This window comes from Nestor notabilis, unplaced genomic scaffold (assembly GCF_000696875.1).
Source record: "Nestor notabilis isolate BGI_N333 unplaced genomic scaffold, ASM69687v1 scaffold13201, whole genome shotgun sequence".
NCBI classification, from domain to species: domain Eukaryota; kingdom Metazoa; phylum Chordata; class Aves; order Psittaciformes; family Psittacidae; genus Nestor; species Nestor notabilis.
The window spans coordinates 8,143-30,379 of NW_009913405.1; the positions used below are offsets into that span (position 1 = coordinate 8,143).

General features: G+C 37.0%; 1 protein-coding gene across 1 annotated transcript in view; it reads right to left on the reverse strand.

Annotated features, from left to right (window-relative positions):
• LOC104412461 (phosphatidylinositol 3,4,5-trisphosphate-dependent Rac exchanger 2 protein-like) overlaps nt 1-22,237 on the reverse strand; it is a gene marked incomplete at its 5' end in the record, with an annotated part of 35,556 nt that overhangs the window by 5,913 nt on the left and 7,406 nt on the right. The window contains 6 exon segments of the mRNA XM_010023189.1: nt 3,496-3,596; nt 5,388-5,532; nt 8,248-8,397; nt 15,499-15,602; nt 16,951-17,022; nt 17,024-17,076. Coding sequence (XP_010021491.1) covers nt 3,496-3,596; nt 5,388-5,532; nt 8,248-8,397; nt 15,499-15,602; nt 16,951-17,022; nt 17,024-17,076 — 625 coding nt within the window.

The window sequence follows — 22,237 nt, forward strand, 5'->3', positions numbered from 1 at the left end:
TAAAATTAAAATTAAAATAATAATTTATTGTTAGATGACTTTCTGAAGAAATAAAGAAGAAAGAAGTGGGCCAGAATAATTTCATCTAATAACAGCCAACTACACAGCAACAGGTTGATTTCAGACAGGGAGGTCAGAAAGCCTAGTTAGATCATTTGCCATAAATTCCTTTATGTCACTGGTGATGACATTCCTCACAATGTCAAAGTAGTCCAGAACAAACCAATTTCAACTCACGGGGCAAAGAATTAAGGAAGGCAAAGAGACAGGGAATAGCCTGAAAAAACAGGTACTCAAGTCTTTCTAATTTTCATCACTTCTGCCAAGCTTTATCAACCAAATAGCCAAGTAAGGCTTCTCTTGCAACTATTTGTATTATTGTTCCACATGATTCTCTGTTTTAATTCTTGTGAAGGCAAATCTCAGATTAGTCAGTAAAGATACACATGTCACCAGTCATGCACTGGGGAGGAACAAGAGAGGGAACATCTCCCTCTATATATAGCCAGCTGAAGGTCTTAAGTGCAAAAGACCAGCAATCATTTTGAAGGTGTTGACAGTCAATTTCCCCAAAGACTTGTGAAAAAGGATCTTAACAGATGAATTTCCAGAAATCCACAATATTCCAGCAACAAACCTCACAACTTCCAAGTGTTCTGTCAAAATAGTCATAGCACGTTATACAAAACTCCTGGAAACAGCAAGTTTTCCTGAAAACCAGCTGATTTATTTGATGGTTGAGGACAGCATATGCACTAGCACCATCCTATCATAACTATCTTGTATTAATTGCTGTTTTGCTTGCAGATGTAAGTTTTAATTTTGAAACTAAATTTGCTCATCATCAATTGATAAAGGAGAGAGTACTGTAATGTCTTCATTAATCAGAGTAACAGGCCTGACTGTGGTAGGTAATGCTTCTGTGCATGCCCTCCTACACCAAGTGATTAAACAATCATACATTATTTTCCTCAAAAAATTTAGTTAGTCGTCATAAACTTTGAACAGTAAGGTGCCTTCTGTCTGCATTGTTTTTCATGCCGCTTCCAGGCTCTTCAGTATCTCCACACATCATCTGATGCACAGACACAAAAACTGGACTTCAGATATTAAGTGGTTTCACCAGTGCCACATGCAAGAGCAAAATAACTTCTCTACCTATATTTGATAGATCTACTAATAGTAAGCCCAGGACACTATTCCAATTGCCCTGAACTGATGGTTCACACTAATGTGGTTATCCAAAATAACCATGAAGTTCTTTTACATATCATTGATTCTCAATACATCAGATAAAGACTACAAGATTTTCACATATAATGCCTAGTATGAGTATCTAACTGAATGTTAATGGACTTTGACCATTTTGACTCAGGAAAAAGAGATATCTTCTAGTTCCGTGATATAAAAAAAATAAATCAACCATACTGTTGAAGAAAAAGATACATTCTACTGTATCAACACACAGTAAGAGTTTTTTTAAACCAGCAACTACATAAAATAGAAAAATTACCACCAGGACAGTATTGCTTAAGGCCAAATTGTTTGTCACTGTTACAGCGATGTGCCGAGAGGGAACCAGGACTACAAAGCACCTTTCCTTTCTTGCATGCCAACGACAAACAGAGCAGGCCATGCCCTCTGAGGAACGAACACATGCATCACTGGCTTTGCAGTGCCTACTTCCACAGAGTGCACCAGAAACTAAGGGAACAGGTCCACAGAGCCATCACTTAAAGCTAATAAAAGGCTGCACTACCATTAAAATAAGGAACCCCAAGTTGTTTTGTGTGTCATTCCCAACAACGTACCTATATTTTGTGTTGGGATAGACATTTATATGTCACAGACTAAGAAAAGGGAACTAATCCAGGTTTAAACTGTTTTTTTCTAACCTTTTTGGGCCAGGGTAGTTTTGACTCAGATCAGTACATCAGTCCAAGAACCTGCGTAGCTATGTAAATACCTATTCATTTTATAACTATCTGATATCCAGATTATTTTTGTAACTACTAAGCTCCTTACTGCCTTGAGAGGAAGCTTCCATCTAATGATCAGTGGCAAGTGACTGGACAAAACATCTCAGCCTGTTGGCTGATATAAGTCATTTCAGATATTAAAGAAATGCCATCAGGTGGATTTAAAATAGCAACAGATAAATGGATCTTTCCCTTTTGCAAAACCGGAGAAGAGAAATACAAAACAAAACAAAAGTAAAAAAAAAAAACAACCAACCAACCAACTTTTGTACTTGCAAGAGTTCACACACCAGGAACTAAAACAATGCCCATACAACATGGTTCTATCCTTGCTAGAATGAAGCCCGGCACAGTGAAAATAATGTCCAGAAGAGTGAATATGCGAAGTTTAACAAAGCCCTCTGTAACATTTGCAATGTAAATAACAGCCAAACTTTCTTTCTCCCTTGCTCCCTCTGTGAAAACAGATGGTTCATTCAACTTTATTTTAAGAATTCTATTTTCACTGAACCACAGCTGGATCCACTATTCAGAGTGGCATGTCTGGCTCACATTTCTATGCTCTAATATAATTACTCTTTTATCTCATGAAATTACACAATATTCATTTAACTCTCTATTGTCAAAGTCTATGGGTGTATTTGGGATATAAATTACAAGATCAGGAGAAGAATCTTTGGCAACAGAATCATTCGATTGAAAACAATTCTCTGTGTGTAGTAAACATAATAGCATCTGACATTTGAATGATGGTGGAGGAAAATCATGTAGACTGACATTAAAGAATTAAAGACTACATGACTACTGATGTATAATCTTAACATTTTTCCTCCTACTTTGCGTATGTTAAAATGCACACAGCTAAGTGGCACTCTATTACTCCTGCTTTCTTTTCAGTCAAGGTCACTGAAAACATCATGGCAAAGAACTTAAAAATTCATTGCTGGCTGAAGTACAGAAGAATTAAAATGTATTTCAGCATAAAAATATCAATTTTAGTAACTATACAACGTAGTGAAAATAAGGCCTTAACATTCAAAAGATTAAACTGTTGGGTTCCAGGTTAGATTCCACCAGCTCCACTTGTAATGCCTAACACATAAGCAGGCATACTTATCAACAGGCAACTGTGACTCACTCTCTTCTACAATTCTTAGTTCAACATGTATCCCTAAAACACCTGGCCTTAATAAAAGGTTTAAATCCTTACAAGCAGTTCTCTGTTCCCACAGAATTTATTTTTGCTTACAAGAGAAAAGTAGTGTTTCTGTAAGTCCCTGTTTGTGATATTGTGCTCCCAACACCATAAATGTAATCTGATTAAATTAATGGAGCCTCTCGCAGTAAATCTGCTAGGCATGGACAATGGTCCCATGAGGTCCCTGCAAGGATATAATGCAGATTCAACAAACTGTCTTGCCTTAATAAGACCCATCTTTTTGTCAAACAAAATTAAGTCCACTCTAATTACAATCATTACATTGAAAACAAGTAAGTTAAAGCTAACTATATTTACCATGATGGATAATGCCATTCTCTAACAAAGCTTGGCCAAGATGAACACCTTCTTCAGATTTGTGTATCTCTCCGATTTCCAACAACCAGGACACAAATTCACTGAAATAAAAACAGATACAAAAGAAAACCCCAAACTTTAGAAGTCATACTACCAGACATACTACATTTTCCACTCAATTACTAGTGTTTCTTACCATATTAGGTAGTGATTCTTAAGCCTAATGATCTTTAGAATGTCATACCACCTTTAAAAACTCTCTCATTTCAACTCTTTAGTATTATTTTGACATAAATACATATGGTTTCCCTTCAGATGTCTTTTCTGCTCAGTTTTACCTGCATGGTTTACCTTGCATATGTTAAAGACTCTCATGTTTTCTGGGATTTCCTACATTATCACAGCCACATTTGACCAGACGGTCAAATATAAGCCAATCCCAGGCATAGCTACTGCATTTGCCCAGAATAGATATGCCATGAAGTCAGAACATTACCACGGTATAATAGAATTATTATTTCCAAGCTGTGTAAGACACATCCTGAGCACACATACGAAGTATATACTGCATTGCAGGAAATGCCTGGCTTGTATCGAATTTATAGCACATAAGTTATTTGCATGTGTGTTACAAATCTAAAGGACAGCATAGTGAGGTAGCGCAACATGCACAGTCATGGGTTTTGACTGGTGACCCAAGGACCAGCAAAAGCATACTTCAAAAGGGTTTACTTCAAATATAGCACAGAAGAGAAGCCATTTGATGGTAGATTCAAATGTTTCACACATGACTTCTCTTTACCTGCTTCCAACAACTTCATAGAATCATAGAATAGTTAGGGGTGGAAAGGACCTTAAGATCATCTAGTTCCAACCCCCCTGCCATGAGCAGGGACACCTAACACTCAGCCATGTCACCCAAGACTCCATCCAACCTGGCCTTCAACACCACCAGGGATGCAGCATTCACAACTTCCTTGGGCAACGCATTCCAGTGCCTCACCACCCTCACAGTAAAGAACTTCTTCCTTATATCTAACCTAAACTTCCTCTGTTTAAGTTTGAACCCACTCCCCCTTGTCCTATGACTACAGTCCCTGATGAATAGAATCATGGAACTTGAGTGAGGAAACATGATTCAACCTCAATTCAATCATTAATCTTAATCCTGGTTTCAATTCTCATCAGCTATGTGACTTCTGACAGCATATGAAAATCTCCCAAGTACATTTCCACTTTTGAACCCAGTGGTCTTCACTACAGTGTGTCTGTGCAAACCCGTCACTGTACTTTATAGAAATACTTTCCAGACTTAACTATCTTACAGTCAGATAAAATAACTCGTAACTCCTCCACCTCCCCAACTAATTTTGTTGTCACACGCACATTTTTACGGTACCTATTGCTTTCTCTTTCTCTTGCATTCAGTCTTCTTAAGTCATAGGTATAATATGTCATTAGAAAGATCATCCTGATAATAGGAATACATTTTTAAACATGTAAATTTTAGTTAGGCAAGAGGAGGACAGAAACAGTTTTAGAGACAAAGATGTTTTTTAAGTGGAATAAATCAAATTTGATATTCTAAGTATTTCAGAGACAAAATGCATTAAACAAGTTGGGAATTATTTCTTTAAAGAAACTATTTTATTTGATGCATTCTCATATTTTCAACAAGCCTTTACAGTCTTGTCCGCTTAATAAAGCTATTTTGGAACATGAGTGCACATCCATAAATTTTAGGCAAACCAATTTACATTTTGGCTAAATTCTAGGAGGCAAATAGGCCTAACAGACACTACAAATAAAGTGTGGTTTCTGCAGAATCCCAAAGAAGATTTAAAATGTGAGTTTAGCAGGTAAAAAAGCATGCTATCAAATGCATATAATACCTTCCAAGAAAGCATTTGGGGAAAGTGGTTAATTTCCTCTTCCTGTCTTTGATGAGATTCCCTTGTTTGCACATCATTTTGTAGAGTCGTTCTCCTTGCTCAGAGATCATCACCCAAGTGTCCTGTTCCATACCCAATTTTAAACCTGCCAAAAATGCATTAAAGTTTTATGAAGTGATATTGCCACTATATTTCAGTACTTTCCCTAAAATGGAGAAGCAATACCAATATTTTACATACAAAGAAAAGGTAAAGGAACTGCTTTCCATTATTTTTCTCACAATCAAGTTAAACCATGAACATCTGATCTTCATAAAGCAAAATCAAATTATATCTTTTAGTTCCTCATAGCGAAGTTAAACTGTTACTATATTGACATAACCACTGATATTATTGTAATAAATACTAATGCTGTGATTTTCAGACTTCAGCATATGAATATTTCCAAGGGAACAGTAACGTCTTCACAAATTTAAAAGAAAAGGGCCTTGGTTTTGCTCTTACCATGTGATAATAAAAATGTTTTCACTTACACAAAACTTTTTCAAATTTCCTACTAATAGTAGCTAATTATCCGTTATATATTTGTTACTTTCATCTAAGATTAATTCACCCCTTTCCACAAAACAATATACACAACTTCATTTCTATTTGCTTCAGATTTTTTTTAACAACATAAAAACTATTAAGGGTTTTATTTCAGTATTTTTATTGGGCTGGGGTTTTTTCTTGCTTCTCGAGAAAATCATTGTTTTCTGAATAACAGACGATTAAGACCAGGTTTTGTTGAATTGTGCATCCTACCAGCCACACGCAGAGGCTTGTTCTTCCAAGAAACACCACAGACCTTCATATCCCATGTACTTTCTCAACAAACAATTTTTAGTTCTGGACAAAATTACAGATTTCTATAACGTCTTATGTACATGTTCTCAGTTTCTTTTCAGATTTTCACATTTTTAAAACTGTAACTGTAGATATTTCATCTGAGAAATAGTCTGCCACTTGTTTAATTCTGAAAGTATAGATTTGATTTAGTTTGTCTCAGTCTTGCAAAGGAGATGAAACACTGTTTTCACATGTGCAGCCACTTGGGCTTCAGTGTAATTGCCTATATATACACACACATGAACAGCCTCCATGTCTTATTAAGTAAACCTACAATTAAAGCATCTTTATGTTCACAGTGAATGAGAAAGTGTTATAGCTACATTTAGATACAGAATTTGAATTCTAAAAAGACAGCTGTTTGGTTCCCGAGTCATTTGACAACTTGACTGCAATTAAGTTGATGCATCCTGCTTTGCAAGAGGTGTTTATACTGATATTTTGAAAAAACACGAATCACTGTGTTGGAGGAAGTGGATAAATTTCTAAGTCGACAGAGTAACAGAGACATTCAAGAAATATTTTTGAAGATTCTGTGTTGCAAGCTGAGTCTAAGTGTGTACCAAATCCCCTCCTCTTCCTTTCATGGTTGTCTCCTTGGTGGCAAACCCACTGAGAACACCAGGAGCTGAAAATTTCCCCAAATCATAGGCTGGTAAAATCCTAAGACATGGCTTGACTTTGGGATGGCTACCTCACCCTTGGCAAGGTTTACCTCAAACCTACCTCTGTTACCAGCTGCTTGATGGTATAGTGTGAAATAAAAGAATGTATCAACATAAAATACTCCTACTTACTCTTTCCATTTCTTACATAAAGGTATCAAGAGTGTAAGGGAGCCAAGAAACTGAGCAGTGAAGTGGGATTTGTTAAAAGCCTTTTTGTCAGGTCCAGACAAAGGCCTGTACAGAAGCAGACAAACCTCTTTCTTGTTGTATTTGACACCATCTCTACCACACTGCTTTTTCATTGTTATTTTAAAAAGTATGGAGGGTTTCTTTGACATCTAAGGCATATTTTTAGCTTTTATATGAATTGCTGGTGGCATTATTCATTTGCCAGTGCTCAGACACCCTACTTGAAACTCTGGTTCTATGGCAGATGTTCTACAAACATCCAGTATTCAAATTTAAAAGACCAAAGAATGCACTGTTAGTCTCCTTTAGGACAGACGCACAAAACAATGGCTAATGCAACAGGCTACAGAACATCTATGCAGACCAGGAAAAGAAACCCAGATCTAACTACAAGATCTTATTTTCCTTCAATACCAAGGCTACAAATGTTGTTACTGATTAAGATGTTTAAGCTTGCAAATGAAATTAGCTCCAGAAGATGATGATGCGTCATCTTTGCCTGGTTCTACTTTGTGCTGGGTTCACCTTGAATACATGAGGTTATTAGTGGTCACATTTCAGAGCAGGATTATATTTTATCCATGTATTCTTCCACCTTAATCCAGTTATTCAAAAAGATAGTGGCTTTCCAATTGTAATTTCTTACTTTCTTATGTAGGGGAGAATACCTCAAAGATGGGGTTGAGGGTATATTCTGTACCACTTCATGCTGGATCATCTGCATGGAGATCCAACACAGAAAACCTGCTCATTTCAGTGATTCAAATGGCCAGTCAGAAAAAGCAATCAAGGCATACAAATTACCACACACCGTAACAGTACTCAGGCCTCAATGAAATTATGATTATTTATACTAGTTGAAAATAAAAAATAAAATCATAGCTTAAATCATATCCCCATTTACAAAACAGCATTCACTACCAGCATACATGATTAAAGCCACTACGCCCTTCCCAGTTCAAGGTTTGATTTATTTTTTCCAAGCTAGTATCCATAAACTTTCAGCTGAACCTGACACCACAAGTTTGCGTGGCAGCTGGTTTGGCTTTGCATCTCAATATAAAAATACAGCATGGCTTTCTAGTGAGGCAACACAATAAAGTTTATTAACCTACCTTTTCTTCTCTCTCGCTCTTTCAAAATAGCTTCCAGCCATTCTTGCTTCTCTTCAGGGGTTTTTGCCATGCATACAAACCATTTGTTCTTTGCTGTGTTGTGGATCTTCCAGCCATTAATAACAGTGTGGCCACTGCTGTGATAGTCAGCTGGGAACAGATAAAATGGCGTAAAGAGCATCAATTCTTTAAAAAGCAGTATTTGTTGCAATTACTAACAACTTCTGTCATTACACATAAAAATCAGGAAATACAGAAGAATAAAAATTACTTTAAAGTTATCTGCTGCTTGTGAACTATGTTGTAACTTAAGCTGTACTTGTAACTTTTAGTAAATAATGTTCTCTTTAAAATGTGACAGAGAATTGCCTAGCATATGGAAGAAGGTATAAACTTGACACTAAAACAGGCAGAGTCCTATTAAAAGAACAGATAACAGTACTTGGAGTACTTTTATTCATGTTAAACTGTAATAAATAATTCCTTTTAAAAGCAGCATTGTGGTTTTGCCTGTTAAATTACTCAAGAGCTGCCATGCTGACTGAATGATTTACGGTTCAATTTTTAAAAAAGGATTAAACGTACGGGAGAAAAATACAATTTCCTTTTGACATGTAAGCAGATATTCTTACTTTACTTCTGTAACATTTGATTTTAAAATGCTGTTCTATAAATCTTACTCGGAAATTAGCTACAGAGACTTCCTTTCCAAAACTAACACCCTTGAATATCTTTCACTAGGATTACACACGTTTACTGGGGGAAAATTTGTGAGGCATAAATGCCTCATGATAACAATTTTTTTTTTTGCATAAAATACAGATTACAAGTAGAACTACCAACTACCATACCAAATATTAGGAAATCAAAGGTCAACATTTTCTCACCAAAAACTCATTAAGACGCAAGAAAGTCCTAGGGCCAGCCCTGAACTACTGTAATAACAACAGAGCTTTTTACCTTATAAATACTTTTTCATAATTCAGCCCTATTTTGTACAACGAGATGGGATTTTCCAAAACTGAAGCCCTTGCTGAAATGCTTGCTAAGATTTATCATAAATCTCAGCAGACATGCTAGCATCCTTTCAATAACCCTGCATTTTAATTAGATGGAAAGCAGCCAAGCTTTGTATACTGGGCTGGGAAATGTCAGGAACTACTAAAAATCATGAGACTGATGGCTGATTTCTAAACCAACAAAACTTTCTAGTACTCAAAGTGTGTAAGAAAGCACAAGTAAGTTTATGATGGGGAAAAGTAAGGTTTTTTTGCAGTATCATGTTTATACCACTTACCTATTTATCATATTTCAATTCACATAACCTATGCATAATATACTTCACCCCTTCAAAAACACTGTTTCTTGAAAACTAGCCATCATTCATGCACTGTCAGAAAGTCAGAGTCAAACGTCAGGGAAAAGAAAGAAGCCTCAGAAAGAGGCTCTCAGCTGACAGACTGCAGACCTTTGGAAATCAGAGGCAAGAGCACTGGAGGAAGGAAGGTTAATGTCCCTTTGTATTATTTAAACATATACACCTTGTAATATAGTGCTAGCTGTGCCTTTTTGTTTTATCATTAAGATAGAGGTTAATACATATAAAACAACATGTAAAGGCTGATATTTTACTTGTAGTCTTTGTTACCACGTATCTATTATCACAACACCCATGTAAGCAAATATTATGATCCCTAATGCAGTGAACCGTCACAGAATTATGGCCAAAAAAATAAAAAATGATGGTTCAGACTCACAAATGGACTTAGGTTCTCACAATTCACTCTGGACAGAAATTCTGTGCCGGCTTAGTAGTTTAATTCAGAACAAAATGTCTCATCCAGACACCTGAATATCCCAATGTAGAGATGACATTTCAAACATTCAGCTTCCTTGGCATCTGAAGTTCTGTAACTGTAGGGCCAAAAGCGCTGGCAGTTTGACCATATTTATCTCATGCCACTACGAAGTCACGTTCTGTGACAAAGCCCAATCACCTAGCTAAGTAGCAAGACTGCCTTATGTATAAAGATGGCAGTAAGTTCAGGTCGAGGAAAATGGGTAGCTATCACCCAGTTTTGCAATACTAACCCTCTCCTGTGTTGCCCAGCCTTTAACCTCTGCCTTTAACTGCAATACCCCTGTTGTCTCTTTTTCTCCACATGTTCCCCGTTACTACAATCCTCCAAGGCTCCCATAAGCAATTTTTTTACCTGAATACACCCATGTCCATGGTCTCCTGAAGAGCATTTCAGCCTTATGCTATCATCCCATATAAACTCATGCCTTCTTTGGACTGGCTCTTGGACAAAATCTGGTCATGAGCTGCAGATGTGCTGGTAGGCCAGCCAAGAGATGGCCAGCTGCACAGGATATATGCACATTCTTCACATCAAGGCAATCACAGCTGCCAGTCAGGCTAAACAAATGATTTGCAAGCCTGACATAGTGGTTACAGAAGGAAGGAGAGTATGAGACTTCAAGTTGCTCCATGCAAAGCCTGAACAAGCGTGCTTAACAAATCATTAAGCCTCTAGCTTCCCAACAAAAGGTGATGAAAGATGACATCATCTTCTAATGATGCTTGGTAATACATTAAAGCTTGTCATTTGAGCTGTAATACATACAGAATATAAATTCAAGACTCAAGCCTTTGAGATGCCTGAAAAGCAATTTGTTACAGCCACATACAATAGATTTTTTTTTTCTTCCCTTAAAAAGCCAATCAGAAATACATGTTTTGAAATACAAGCTTCTCAGACTTTAGGTTCTTAGGAGCCCCAGTGCTCAGAAATACCAAGGAAATAACTGCTGCATAATATCAATTCCCTTCCTCCTCTGCATACTTTTTGATGCAGTCTCTGTTTATTATTATCATGTAGTATTTTTTCTGTATCATTCACACCTCATTTCAAGACAACAGTGACAGGACTTACATAGTATAAGCAACCATAAGTCTGGTATTTCCTAAGACCCAAGTGCTTGTCTTCATAAACTAACATTCATTTAATGGCTGGTGAATGCCTTTAAAAATACATTTTTCTCTCAAAATTTAGTTTAAAAATCTGAATACAGAAAAAACAATACCATCACAATATATCCACCCTTCTACTACTTGCAAGTGGCTGTATAGCCACACTGTTTTAAGAAGACAAATAGTCTGCCCTGATAAGTAAAATGCATTCCAATTTAATCAATGCAATTAAAAAAAGGCAGAGTGCTTCATGATGTTGAAACAAAAAAGCAAACTTACACCAACTGTACTGCTCAGCCAAGGCCTAATTTCATCAAAGAAAAATTGCTTTTCAGAAAAAACTTTGTTAATTTCTGTAGGCATGTCATTAGCATGACAATAAACCACACTGGGAATCTGTTTTCCTGTTTCTATGCTTCTACTTACAAACAAGGAAGACTACATTCCTACATCTATCAATGCTGAATGAAAACACTGTCAGTAACCCTGTTCCCTGGAGCCCTATGGTTCCTTATACCAAGTGAGCAGAAGACCCCAAAAATCTACAGTAAAGAACTGTGGAACTATTATCTACAGTCAGAAGTCTTTAATGTCTATAAAGAGATCCACGAAGAATACATGAGAAAAAGTCATGCATAGGTATGAAAATATACGCACTCTCCAATCAGAGCCTCCAGTCTAGATTAAGAATTATAGGAAGTGATAGGACTAGATGATTAAGGAAAATAAAATAATACAATACCAAAAAAGACTCATGCAAAGCTATCGGCTCAGGCAATCAGATTACTACATTTGGGAATGAGATGAGACAAAAAGAATACAGCAGAACAGTACTGGGTTAGAGTTCAACTGTGAATGACTACAGGGGATGAGAAACAAGACATCTGGGTGCAACAAATGAGAACAGTAACAAAACCAAGATAGTGGAAGGTTAAAGAAGGGCATCATGATCTCAGTGAAAGAAGTATCGAGCGTGAGGAGAAGGAATACATTTCTTGACTACAAGGAAGGAAAACAGGTTTTTGGAGGTTTGGTTATTTAAAGTGGCAGAGGGTGGCAAGAAAAGGACAGAAAGGTGCCACAGGCCATGGAAATAACAGAGACATTTCCATATTTCAAAAAGAACTGAGAAAGGAGGCATGAAATAGCAGTTATTACAATAAAAAATATTTCAGGATATTGGACCAACTGAAATACAGAAGATGGAAAATGAGGGGCTATGGGGGAACACAAAAAAAAAACCAAACCAGGTAAGAATAATCATAGAATAGTTTGGACCAGGATGTACCTTTAAAGATCACTTAAACAGGGGAAGTTCAGGTTAGATGTAAGGAAGTTCTTTTCTGTGAGGGTGGTGAGGCACTGGCACAGGCTGCCCAAAGAAGTGGTAAACGCTCCATCCCTGGCAGTGTTCAAGGCCAGGTTGGACAGAGCCTTGGGTCACATGGTCTTGGGTGAGGCGTCCCTGCCCATGACAGGGGAGTTTGAACTATATGATCTTAAGGTCCTTTGAACCCAAACCATTCTGTGATTCTATGATTCTAGTCCAGCAAGCAGGGACATCCTCAAATACATCAAGTTGCTCAGAGTCCCATCCTACCTGACCTTCAGTGTGTCCAAGGATGGGGCATCTACCACTCTAATAATGTAGAGATCAAAATAACCAAACCATTAACTGATGTCCCAGAAGTGTGGAAAGGAGGACGGATTTTAGAAGTGTTGCATTTATAAAAGTGACGAGATTTGATGTAGCTCAGGAAAGCAAGTAGGAAGGATGTATGATAGCACCCAGTACTGTTTGCAAGGCTATAGGAAATGGAGACAGTAGCAAAATTTCCTGTGACTGAAGGAAATGTCTGGAGTGGAGCGGAAGATGATTGGTCTACAGTAAATTATACTTGAAGATTCATTGAGGAAGTAAATGGACAAGAAGGCAAATGGACAATGTGAAAGTGATCCAGAACTGGATAGCTAGAACAAGCAAATGAAGAAAGACGAGACTGATTTGAGAAATACAGGATAGTCATGGAAGGAAGAAGGAAGAAATATCTGCTAAAGCCAACACTGAAAGCATGGCAATATGTGGTATTGGAACCAGTGAAAGAATAAAGCTACAGACTTTTTGGAATATTCATCAGAAAGAAGACGGTAGGTGTACACCTTTGTGGTCACAGTAACGTTAAGAGTTACAAGTAAAGAGATGCTGTCTTAGAAAGTGACATAATTTAAATGGAGAAGCTGTCTTTTATTTCTAAAGCATATGTAAGGAAGATGAAGCAAAATATATTAAACGTAGTCAAATAATACATGACATGAAAAACCGAAACACTTAGCTCTCTTTTTTGCATAAACAAAGTGCTGAGATTTCATACAAATAAAACAAACAATGTGGCAGAAAAACAGGCCAGAAAATGAAATAGCAGGATACAGAATATTAGATAAACTGTATTCAAGTCATCAAGGCTTGATGAAGTTCATTACAGTGTACATATAGATATGTCTAAACCATTAACTAAACTGGTGGGCGTGGTGAAGGACATACCGCAAAACAGATGTCATGGAGTTCCTACAAAGCATGTCTATCAAACAATGAGAATCATTCAAGTGTGATACCACAGTGCTCTACCTCATGTTCACCATTTTCCACTAGTTTTATCAAGAGCTGAAATTATTCAGTAATAACATTGTTCATGGAAACAAGGCAAGAAGCATTGCAAGAGATTTGGGAAACAAGACGCAAGTTCCATATGATTAATAATTTGTGGAAACAGTAAGATAAAATTCAGTACAGAAAAGAGAGTGAGGTAAAATTTAGTCCTCTGAGGAGCAGCGAGTTGGACTTGATGATTCTTATGGGTCCTTTCCAACTTGAGATATTCCATGATTCTATTAGAACCTACTCTCAGACATTAACACAGTGTAAGATGTATTGGGAAAGGCAACAGTACTACATAAAAGGAGCTGGTGTGGCATGCTGGAACACAAACTGAAAAATTAAAAAATAATGCTCTCAGAAAAGCCAAGTAATCCTGAGATTAGTAATAGACACCCCACATGCAGCACTACAATAATTATTCTGATGTACTTGGCCCCAGTGAAGTTTCGGCTCTGGACACCTCAAAATACAAAAGATGTAAACAAACTGGGGAAGAAAAAAACCCAAACCCTGAAGCTCCAAAGGACACAAAAAGTAATAAAAATTTAGAAAACACAACCCACGACAAAAGATTGAAAGACTTGAAAAGAAGAGGTCATAGAAAAACACAACAGTCTTCCAATAAATTAGTTTATTGCAATAAGAACAATAGTCAAACTACTTTCCAAGTCTATTCACTAAAACAAGAAGTGAGGAAATATTTTGAAAAGAAGGAAGTCAAGATTAGAAAAAAAAGAAATTTTGATTTTCAAGAAATATTCGACTTCTATTAAGCTTAGTTAAGCTGTGTGATCCTTGTCATTAATGCTCCATTTTAGAAACTTACATTAAGAAATGTTTGGAATCCATAGTAGATGAAGGGCAAAACTAATGTTATTTTGAAATTAGAAGAAAATAATACATAAGTTATAGATATTTCCTTCAGACTGGCACATTTGCAATGCAAATTTTAAAGTTTCTTTTTTTTTTTTTATTTTATTTCAGTTTTACATTAAAAAGCCCAAGGTTTCCAGGTTTTCTTTATTCATTATAAGGAAATCATAATTGTTAAGCTCAAAGTTTAAACTAGAGTTTCTGAAACAAAAAATTACATTTGCAGGAATACTTCAAGCTTTTACGTTTCTCATGTATATCAGAAAAAAAAAATCAAACAATTGTAGATTATATCCCTAATGGTATTAAAATAACTTCCTTTTTCTTAAACTCTTGTGTTACAATTTCAGCATTTATAGTGCTTGAGGTTTCATGCCAACAGAGCTCACTTTTCCATTTGCTTTTACAAATATATCACATACCTAGGGATAACCTCTTTAAGTGTTGGAATGCTGCTAACTGAAGTTAAATATACCATTTCAGTCGAGCAATAAATGTCACCTTATTTTATTACTCTGTTAATGTTAGCGTATAACAGTTATCTATGACTGCCCAGCTAATAATGCATGAAAGCAATGATGTGTCACAGAAGCTCAGCTTTGATATCAGCACATGATGCTTTTAACGTGGCATCTTACTCTTTCTAAGTACAAGGAGCACCCTCCATTCTCAAAGAAATCATGAAGCTGCATTTGATTTCAGCACCTTGAATGACTGATCTGTAAATGAGCAACACAAATATACTCACCTGTTCCATCATCTACATTCTCTACCTCCATCACTTCTGTGTTTATTCTGCCCCGAAAAAGGTAACGGTGACCGTCTGTAGATGCTTTGCTGTTCTTCAATCGCCTGATAAAAGAAAGTGCAAATGAACATGTCATCCACCACTTTTTATTATGTTTCTGCATCACGACCTGTACCTGTAGCATTTAAAGACTACAGTAAGAATCACATTACATTTATACATGTGCTATTGAACTGTGGAAACCATTGCTGAATGGGACGCTACTGATACTAATGCAAAGATCCTACCTCTGCTAAGAGTAAGCAGCAAATTGCTGGCAGACATGACAATTTATCAAGAAAGTCTCACTCTATACAAGCTCTGTTCCAACACTTTGGTACCTATATGCCACTGTCTGCCATCAAGATCTATCCTTTAACAGGCACATGTCCACAGCCAAGCCAGAGCACTGATCAAAACAAATGGATATTATAGGTGCAGAGAAATACATCTTTTACCTGGATGCTACAGATAATCCAGGGCACTGCTAAAAGACAGTTGGAAAAACAGGATGAAAGTTGCCTATCAAATCTGGAACTACCCTTGAAAATCTTACAGCCCTCACACTGATCTGATGGACATGGCTGTGGTGATGACAGTAGAACCTGGATTTATGAAGCAACAGTTTCAGCAATTGCAGACAGTTTCCTAAACTGGACACCAAGGTCAAAGATGGAGTTTCCTCTGACACCATCCACAAATGTGCAGAAGCAGAAGCAAAGATAATGGTATTTGGCAGTGCTATTAGAGAGAACACTCAAGGTCTATCATCTATCTAGGAATCTATCAAGGGTCTACCTAGTTAATATGTATTCCGTGGCTGCTCAAAACCAGCTTCTGGATCAGAGACAACCTTAAACAGTTTCAACAGGGATGCCTGTATTTAAGAAAACCCTTATTCCTCAGAAGCATAAGAGCACTGAACAGTAACTGCAGAAGCTTGTTGCTGAACTATGGAATTGTTTTCTTGCAATGCAGCAAGCAGCAGCTTTCTGGCTGTTTTCCCTGATTAGAAATAGAAGGCTTGAAACTCTTGAATCTGTAGAGACTTATTTTATAGCTTAAGCTACAATACTAATTTGTTTGAATTAAAAATTCAGTCTGTTTACCATTCCCAGAAGAGAGTGAGTTCATCACATATAACCTGTTGTGGAAGACTGGCAAAACTGATTCTTTCTCCCCATGCTTCACCATTTGGATTCTGCATTTGGGGTTTTTTTCCCCCCAGTGTTTGAATTAAACATACTTCTCTTTGGATGATAACTCTCCTCTAAAAAAGCTGACTTTTATACTGCAATTAACTACAGTCAACACTTCGGTGCTATTAAAATATTCTTATGAAAAAGCATACAAAGAATTAGCTCTACTGTGAGAAAAATGCATTCTTTCTCAATGTATAAATTATTCATTTACCTGTGCTTTTTTTTACAGTAAACCAAAAGGTTGTCAAAAAGAAAAAATATCCTCTCTTGGATATTTCCTGAAAAATAGTAGTCCACTTCGGAGCATTTCTGTGCACGTATCTGTGATGTTGGACCCCTAAAATCAATTGGGAAAAGATTATTTTTTATTCTGTGAGACCTGAAGAACTCCACACCAATTAAGAAAAAGTTTCCTATACAAACACACAGCCATAATGATTCTCTGGAAACACCAAGAATAACACTAATGGCAGTTTATTACATTGTAATTAAATAATGATTTCTAATGATGCTTAACACCAGTTTTGTATTAATTTAGGACTGGTGCTAATTGGAGGGCTTGTGGCTTTTTTGAATGGATTAAATTTAATCACTAAAGTTTCCAAATACATCTGGATGTGAGACTCCTCCTGAAAAATCAGGCCAGCTTCATACAATAATTCTTATCCTCAGTAACTTTACTAGGTAGTCAGAAACATCTGAATATGGGGCTTTACAAGACATAATCTAATCCAAGATGAACTTGGAAGCTGAAGCAACCTGGAACTTGAACATCATTAAGATAATATACTTCTACACGAAGTTAAGCTAACCACAAAACCAAATACAGCAAGATTTAAAACTCAGGTAAAGCTAACAGTGGCACATACAAGTAAGACTGCCTAGTGTACTTCCTCCTAATATACACTGAAGACACTGGAATTTTGCTAAGCTTTACATGTTTAGGATGAAACTACCCACTTTTGACGCAAGGCAGATCATTCTTTCGTGTGTAAAGAAGGCAGGCATTTTCATAAAGATTAATGAAAAAGAAGCAACTTTAACAAAGGATAACATTTTCCCAAAATATTTCTCTGAAAATGTCATGGAATTTCTATGCCTTATAAAGAAAAATTCACCTCTCAAGGAAGCCTGCCTTGAACTCAGAGGTGTATTTTGCTATCCTGAAAATCTGTGCTCCTGTGGGACAGAGTTCCTATCCATGTACTGTATAAATCCAGCCATGCAATCCTATTGATAATTATGCTTGCTGGCTGCATTGAGCGTACACCCATGGCTCAAAGAGTTTCCTAACTTGAGGCAGTCAACAGTCAGCTTGGAAAACCTGAAAGAGCCAGGACTTTCCTTTCATCTACACGTTCTGAAAGACTTATGCCTGCAATAGCTGTAGTTACTTCCTCTTCTTTATCTAACCACAGTAGCCCAAAGAAAAATGGACTTAATTAAGAGCCAAGAAGCAATCACGGGTTCTGCTCTCAGCTCTTCATCTTATTATTCATCCTTTGTGTGTCACAGCCCTGAATATTGAGCAATAGCTCAGGCTGTTGTAAGGAGAATGCAGTCTGTTTACAGAGACGATAAGAAAGATTGCAGAACCATCACAGGAACATAATTCAGGTCTCTAAATAGAGCAGCTTCAGTATTAGTATTAACTAACCACTCTTGTTTCCATTTAGGATCAAATGAGCCAAAAATGAACATCATCTATAGCCAGTACATCATACTTTCCTTCCTAGGGCAGCATCAGTACCAGAAGCTGGCATACTAATTTCACAGTTTTATTTGAGACCGATCACTGAAACACCTTAAAAGACTACTCAGTAATACAAGTTCAGCATAATTTAACAAAGCACTTAATGCTTGCTGACCACAACTACAGAAAAGCAGGTTTTTACATTCCATCCTATTTCATTGCTTTTGTGTATTAAGTAGAATAAACAGTACCACAGAATCACAGAACCACAGAATAGTTTGGATTGGAAGGGACTTTAAAAGGTCATCTAGTCCAAACCCTCTGCGATGAGTAGGCACGTAAAATCATAGTATCATAGAGTAGTATGGGTTGAAGGGACCTTCAAAGGTCATGTAGTCCAACCCTCATGCAACGTGCAGGGACTCTTCAACTATATCAGGATGCCCAGAACCACATCCAGCCTGGCCTTGAATGTCTCCAGGGATGGTGCATCTGCCACCTCTCTGGACAACCTGTGCCAGTGTTTTACCACCCTCATTGTAAAGAATATTTTCCTCATGTCCAGCCTAATCTCCCCTCTTTTAGTTTTAAACCATTAGCACTTTACACTGCTTTTAAAATTTGCTGGAATATTACTAATAATTAGCATTTTAAAAGGCTGGGTATTTTTTAAAGATTTTCGGTTTGTTTTTACAGAAAACTTCAGCTTTGCTGGGAAATTGTAATTTTTTGTAGGGAAGACAAAAAGCATCAGCTTAAGGCTTCAAAATTGTATAAGCAGTTTCAGCTTTCTACAAAAGGGTATATTTTTTCACAGAGAGGTTTTTATGAAAAATTTTGTCTCTTTTTATTTAAAGTGTTCATTTTCACTGTAGAAAAATACCTTTTCCCCACAGTCCTTGCAAGATTTGCTACTGTGCCAGCACCATGTTACAAAATACTGTGTTTTATACATATTTCCAACATCTATAATTCAGGCTACTTGAATTATCAAGATTCGCCTCAATCGTGATTCAAGTTCAACGTTACAATACAGCAGTATTATCTGTATCACATTACTACCCTTTGCTATTGTTTTCCTCTTTACTTCCCTTTTGCCAGATGATGAAAAAAACATCCTAGAGACACTTTTTTCCCCTCAGAGACCTCCCGTCCAAATACTGAACAGTGTTAACTTCACTTATCCAATACCTTTTGACAAGATCACAACCCATGCTGGTGTGGCCACAGGTCAGTGGATTTTATTATTGCTGTTTTATTTCCAAGGGTATAAGGTAAGATGATCATAAGTCACATCTGGCAGTCCTACATAACACTGCTAGTGCAGAAAAGTCCCCTGCCACCCTCTTGCCTATGGAAAACTGTTAGGCTCAGTGTTTTCCTAGACATGGGCAGGGTGGGAGAAAAGAGGAAGGGCATATCCTGTGAAAGCACTGCTGTCTCTACACCTCCTCTCTACCAACTCCTTAGAGATGAAAAACATGCCCAAAGAAGAATAAAGCAGAGGGCACACAAGCACTGCCATATCCATCATGCAGTTCAAAGGAGGACTAACAACTATTAATAATGTTTTCATGAAGGATGTTGCTACACCTTGAACCTCCATGCAGGTTTACAGCAGGAACACCAAGCTATAGTTGATGTTCAGCCCAGTAGGATAATTCACTTATCTAACTCTGAGCTATCCTTCTCATGGTAGACGGTTCAAGGCTTCAGTAACAGAGAAGAAGTCACCTTGTCCCAGAAGCACATGAGGCTAAAATTGAACTACACTATCTATGAGCAATACTTTTGGAAAAAATATTACCAAAAACATCTAACACAACCATGTTTTCATTAAATGTTTGTATTGAAACTACCAGGGAAATGTCAAATATAAGCAATTTGAACCTGAAAAGCAATTTGCTATTTCAAAGTTTTCGTGAGTATGTACATTTTTTACTCAGTGTTTGTAAGGGAAGATCACATAGTTGCTCAACCTAAATGCAAAATCTCTACTACTATGCTACAATTCATGTTTCTGTGCATTTAAAGTACCTGCAATTAGAGCAAAACAAACCCAACATATAAAAAACTCTGTTGGAAAAAGCTATACAGGCTTATACTGTGAATCTAAACTAGATTTTCCTCCTTCTATCCTACTGAGCCACTGAAGACTCCAAACACCTAGCTGTAGGTCAGCCCTCTCCTGTGGACAGCATTGGGGCCAAGGGCTCTGTGTTTTTTCAGGCTAGCTGGTGTGGAAATTAAAAGCCCACAAAATCTCAGAGCCTTCACGCTACTTAGGTAAAACTGGCTTCTAAGAACCTCCAGCTGCCATTCAGTCACCTATCATTCCACCACAGCAATACCTCAGGCAAGATGTCTGAAATGTGGGCTACCACACAAAATAAATGCCTTTAAAATGCACTGGAAGGAGAGACTATATCCAAGAAATTTGGAACAATATCGCCACTCATCCTTTAATCATGAAATACCCATCATGGACATCAAAAAATGAGCTTTATTACCTTGGGAAGAAAAGCAGCATTTATTGGTTTTGTAAAAAAAGCTACCTGCCTACATATTCTGGCCAAAATTCAGTCAAACATGAAAGTCTGACCATACTGACTCAGTGGCTAGCACATTAACAGTGACAAAAGTCAGAAATTACAGATATTAATGTACTCTTCAGTACGTTCAGTACTTGCACATGGGTATAGGAAACAGAAACATAATACAGAAAAGGTCTAAAATATCTAGAATTTTAAACAGAAATCTCTATTAAAATCCTACTTCATGATACGGCACAATGGAAAGGCACAGAACACCCCATGCTATTGTCACTAAGTTGGCCTGTGACTCAGACTGGGTTGTTCGGTTTCCAGCTTACAACAAATGCAACAATTTTATTTTTTAATTCTCTCACTGAAACATCCACACAGATTTTCCTGACAGACTCCTTCAGCTGCTGAGCCATTCTCCAGCTGAGACAGCCACCTACACAAGTTTTGAATTCAGGCCAATAAATTTAACCACTTAGGAAATTAAGTGACAGTCATTATGCTCAAAATTTTCTTTCTTGAAACAGATGTTCCATTTTTCCATGAATCTGTATTTTTATCATAATAAACACAAGCTTCATTTTATGACACTTATGTATAGGAATTCAAGTCATGCTTTGATCAGATTCTAAAAATAGTCTTTTTTTTCCCCCCTTTCCTCCTAGTTGGGGCCAAGCAATGTGCTAAGCATTTCCTTCTGGAAGGAAATCTCCAGCAAGTTTGCCTCTTTATTTTTAGGCGATGCAGAAAACCAGATGTTTATTTAATTAAATCCACTCTTGTACATTGCATTCAAAGATTTTCTTGTAGTTGTTGTTGGGAATCATTCAGAAAAGCTCTAAAACATGCTCTTATACATGATTTTTACCATTTCAACAACTAACCGTATAGTATGTTTGAAAAAGGATGCACGTATGAAGATCAGGGCCATTTTGCCAGACTGGGCACCCTGTGGTTGCCATGTGATAACATCAAACCTGATCAGCTAAACCACAATAAACACAACATAACTGTACTGAAAAAAATCTATTTTAAGACAATGGCACTTTTACAGAGATGAAGCACAAGTGAAATCCTGAGATTAAATTTGGAGAAGAAAATAAGAAAAAACAAACAAACAAGGTTGGAAGGAAATTACTGTATTATGGTTCACAGAATACACTCTGAATACAGACAGCATAAGTCTATGTTTCACACACTTCTGTCTATATTTTTACTCTTCCTTACTGTTACTTTTGCTCATTAATATATTTCCAACAGCA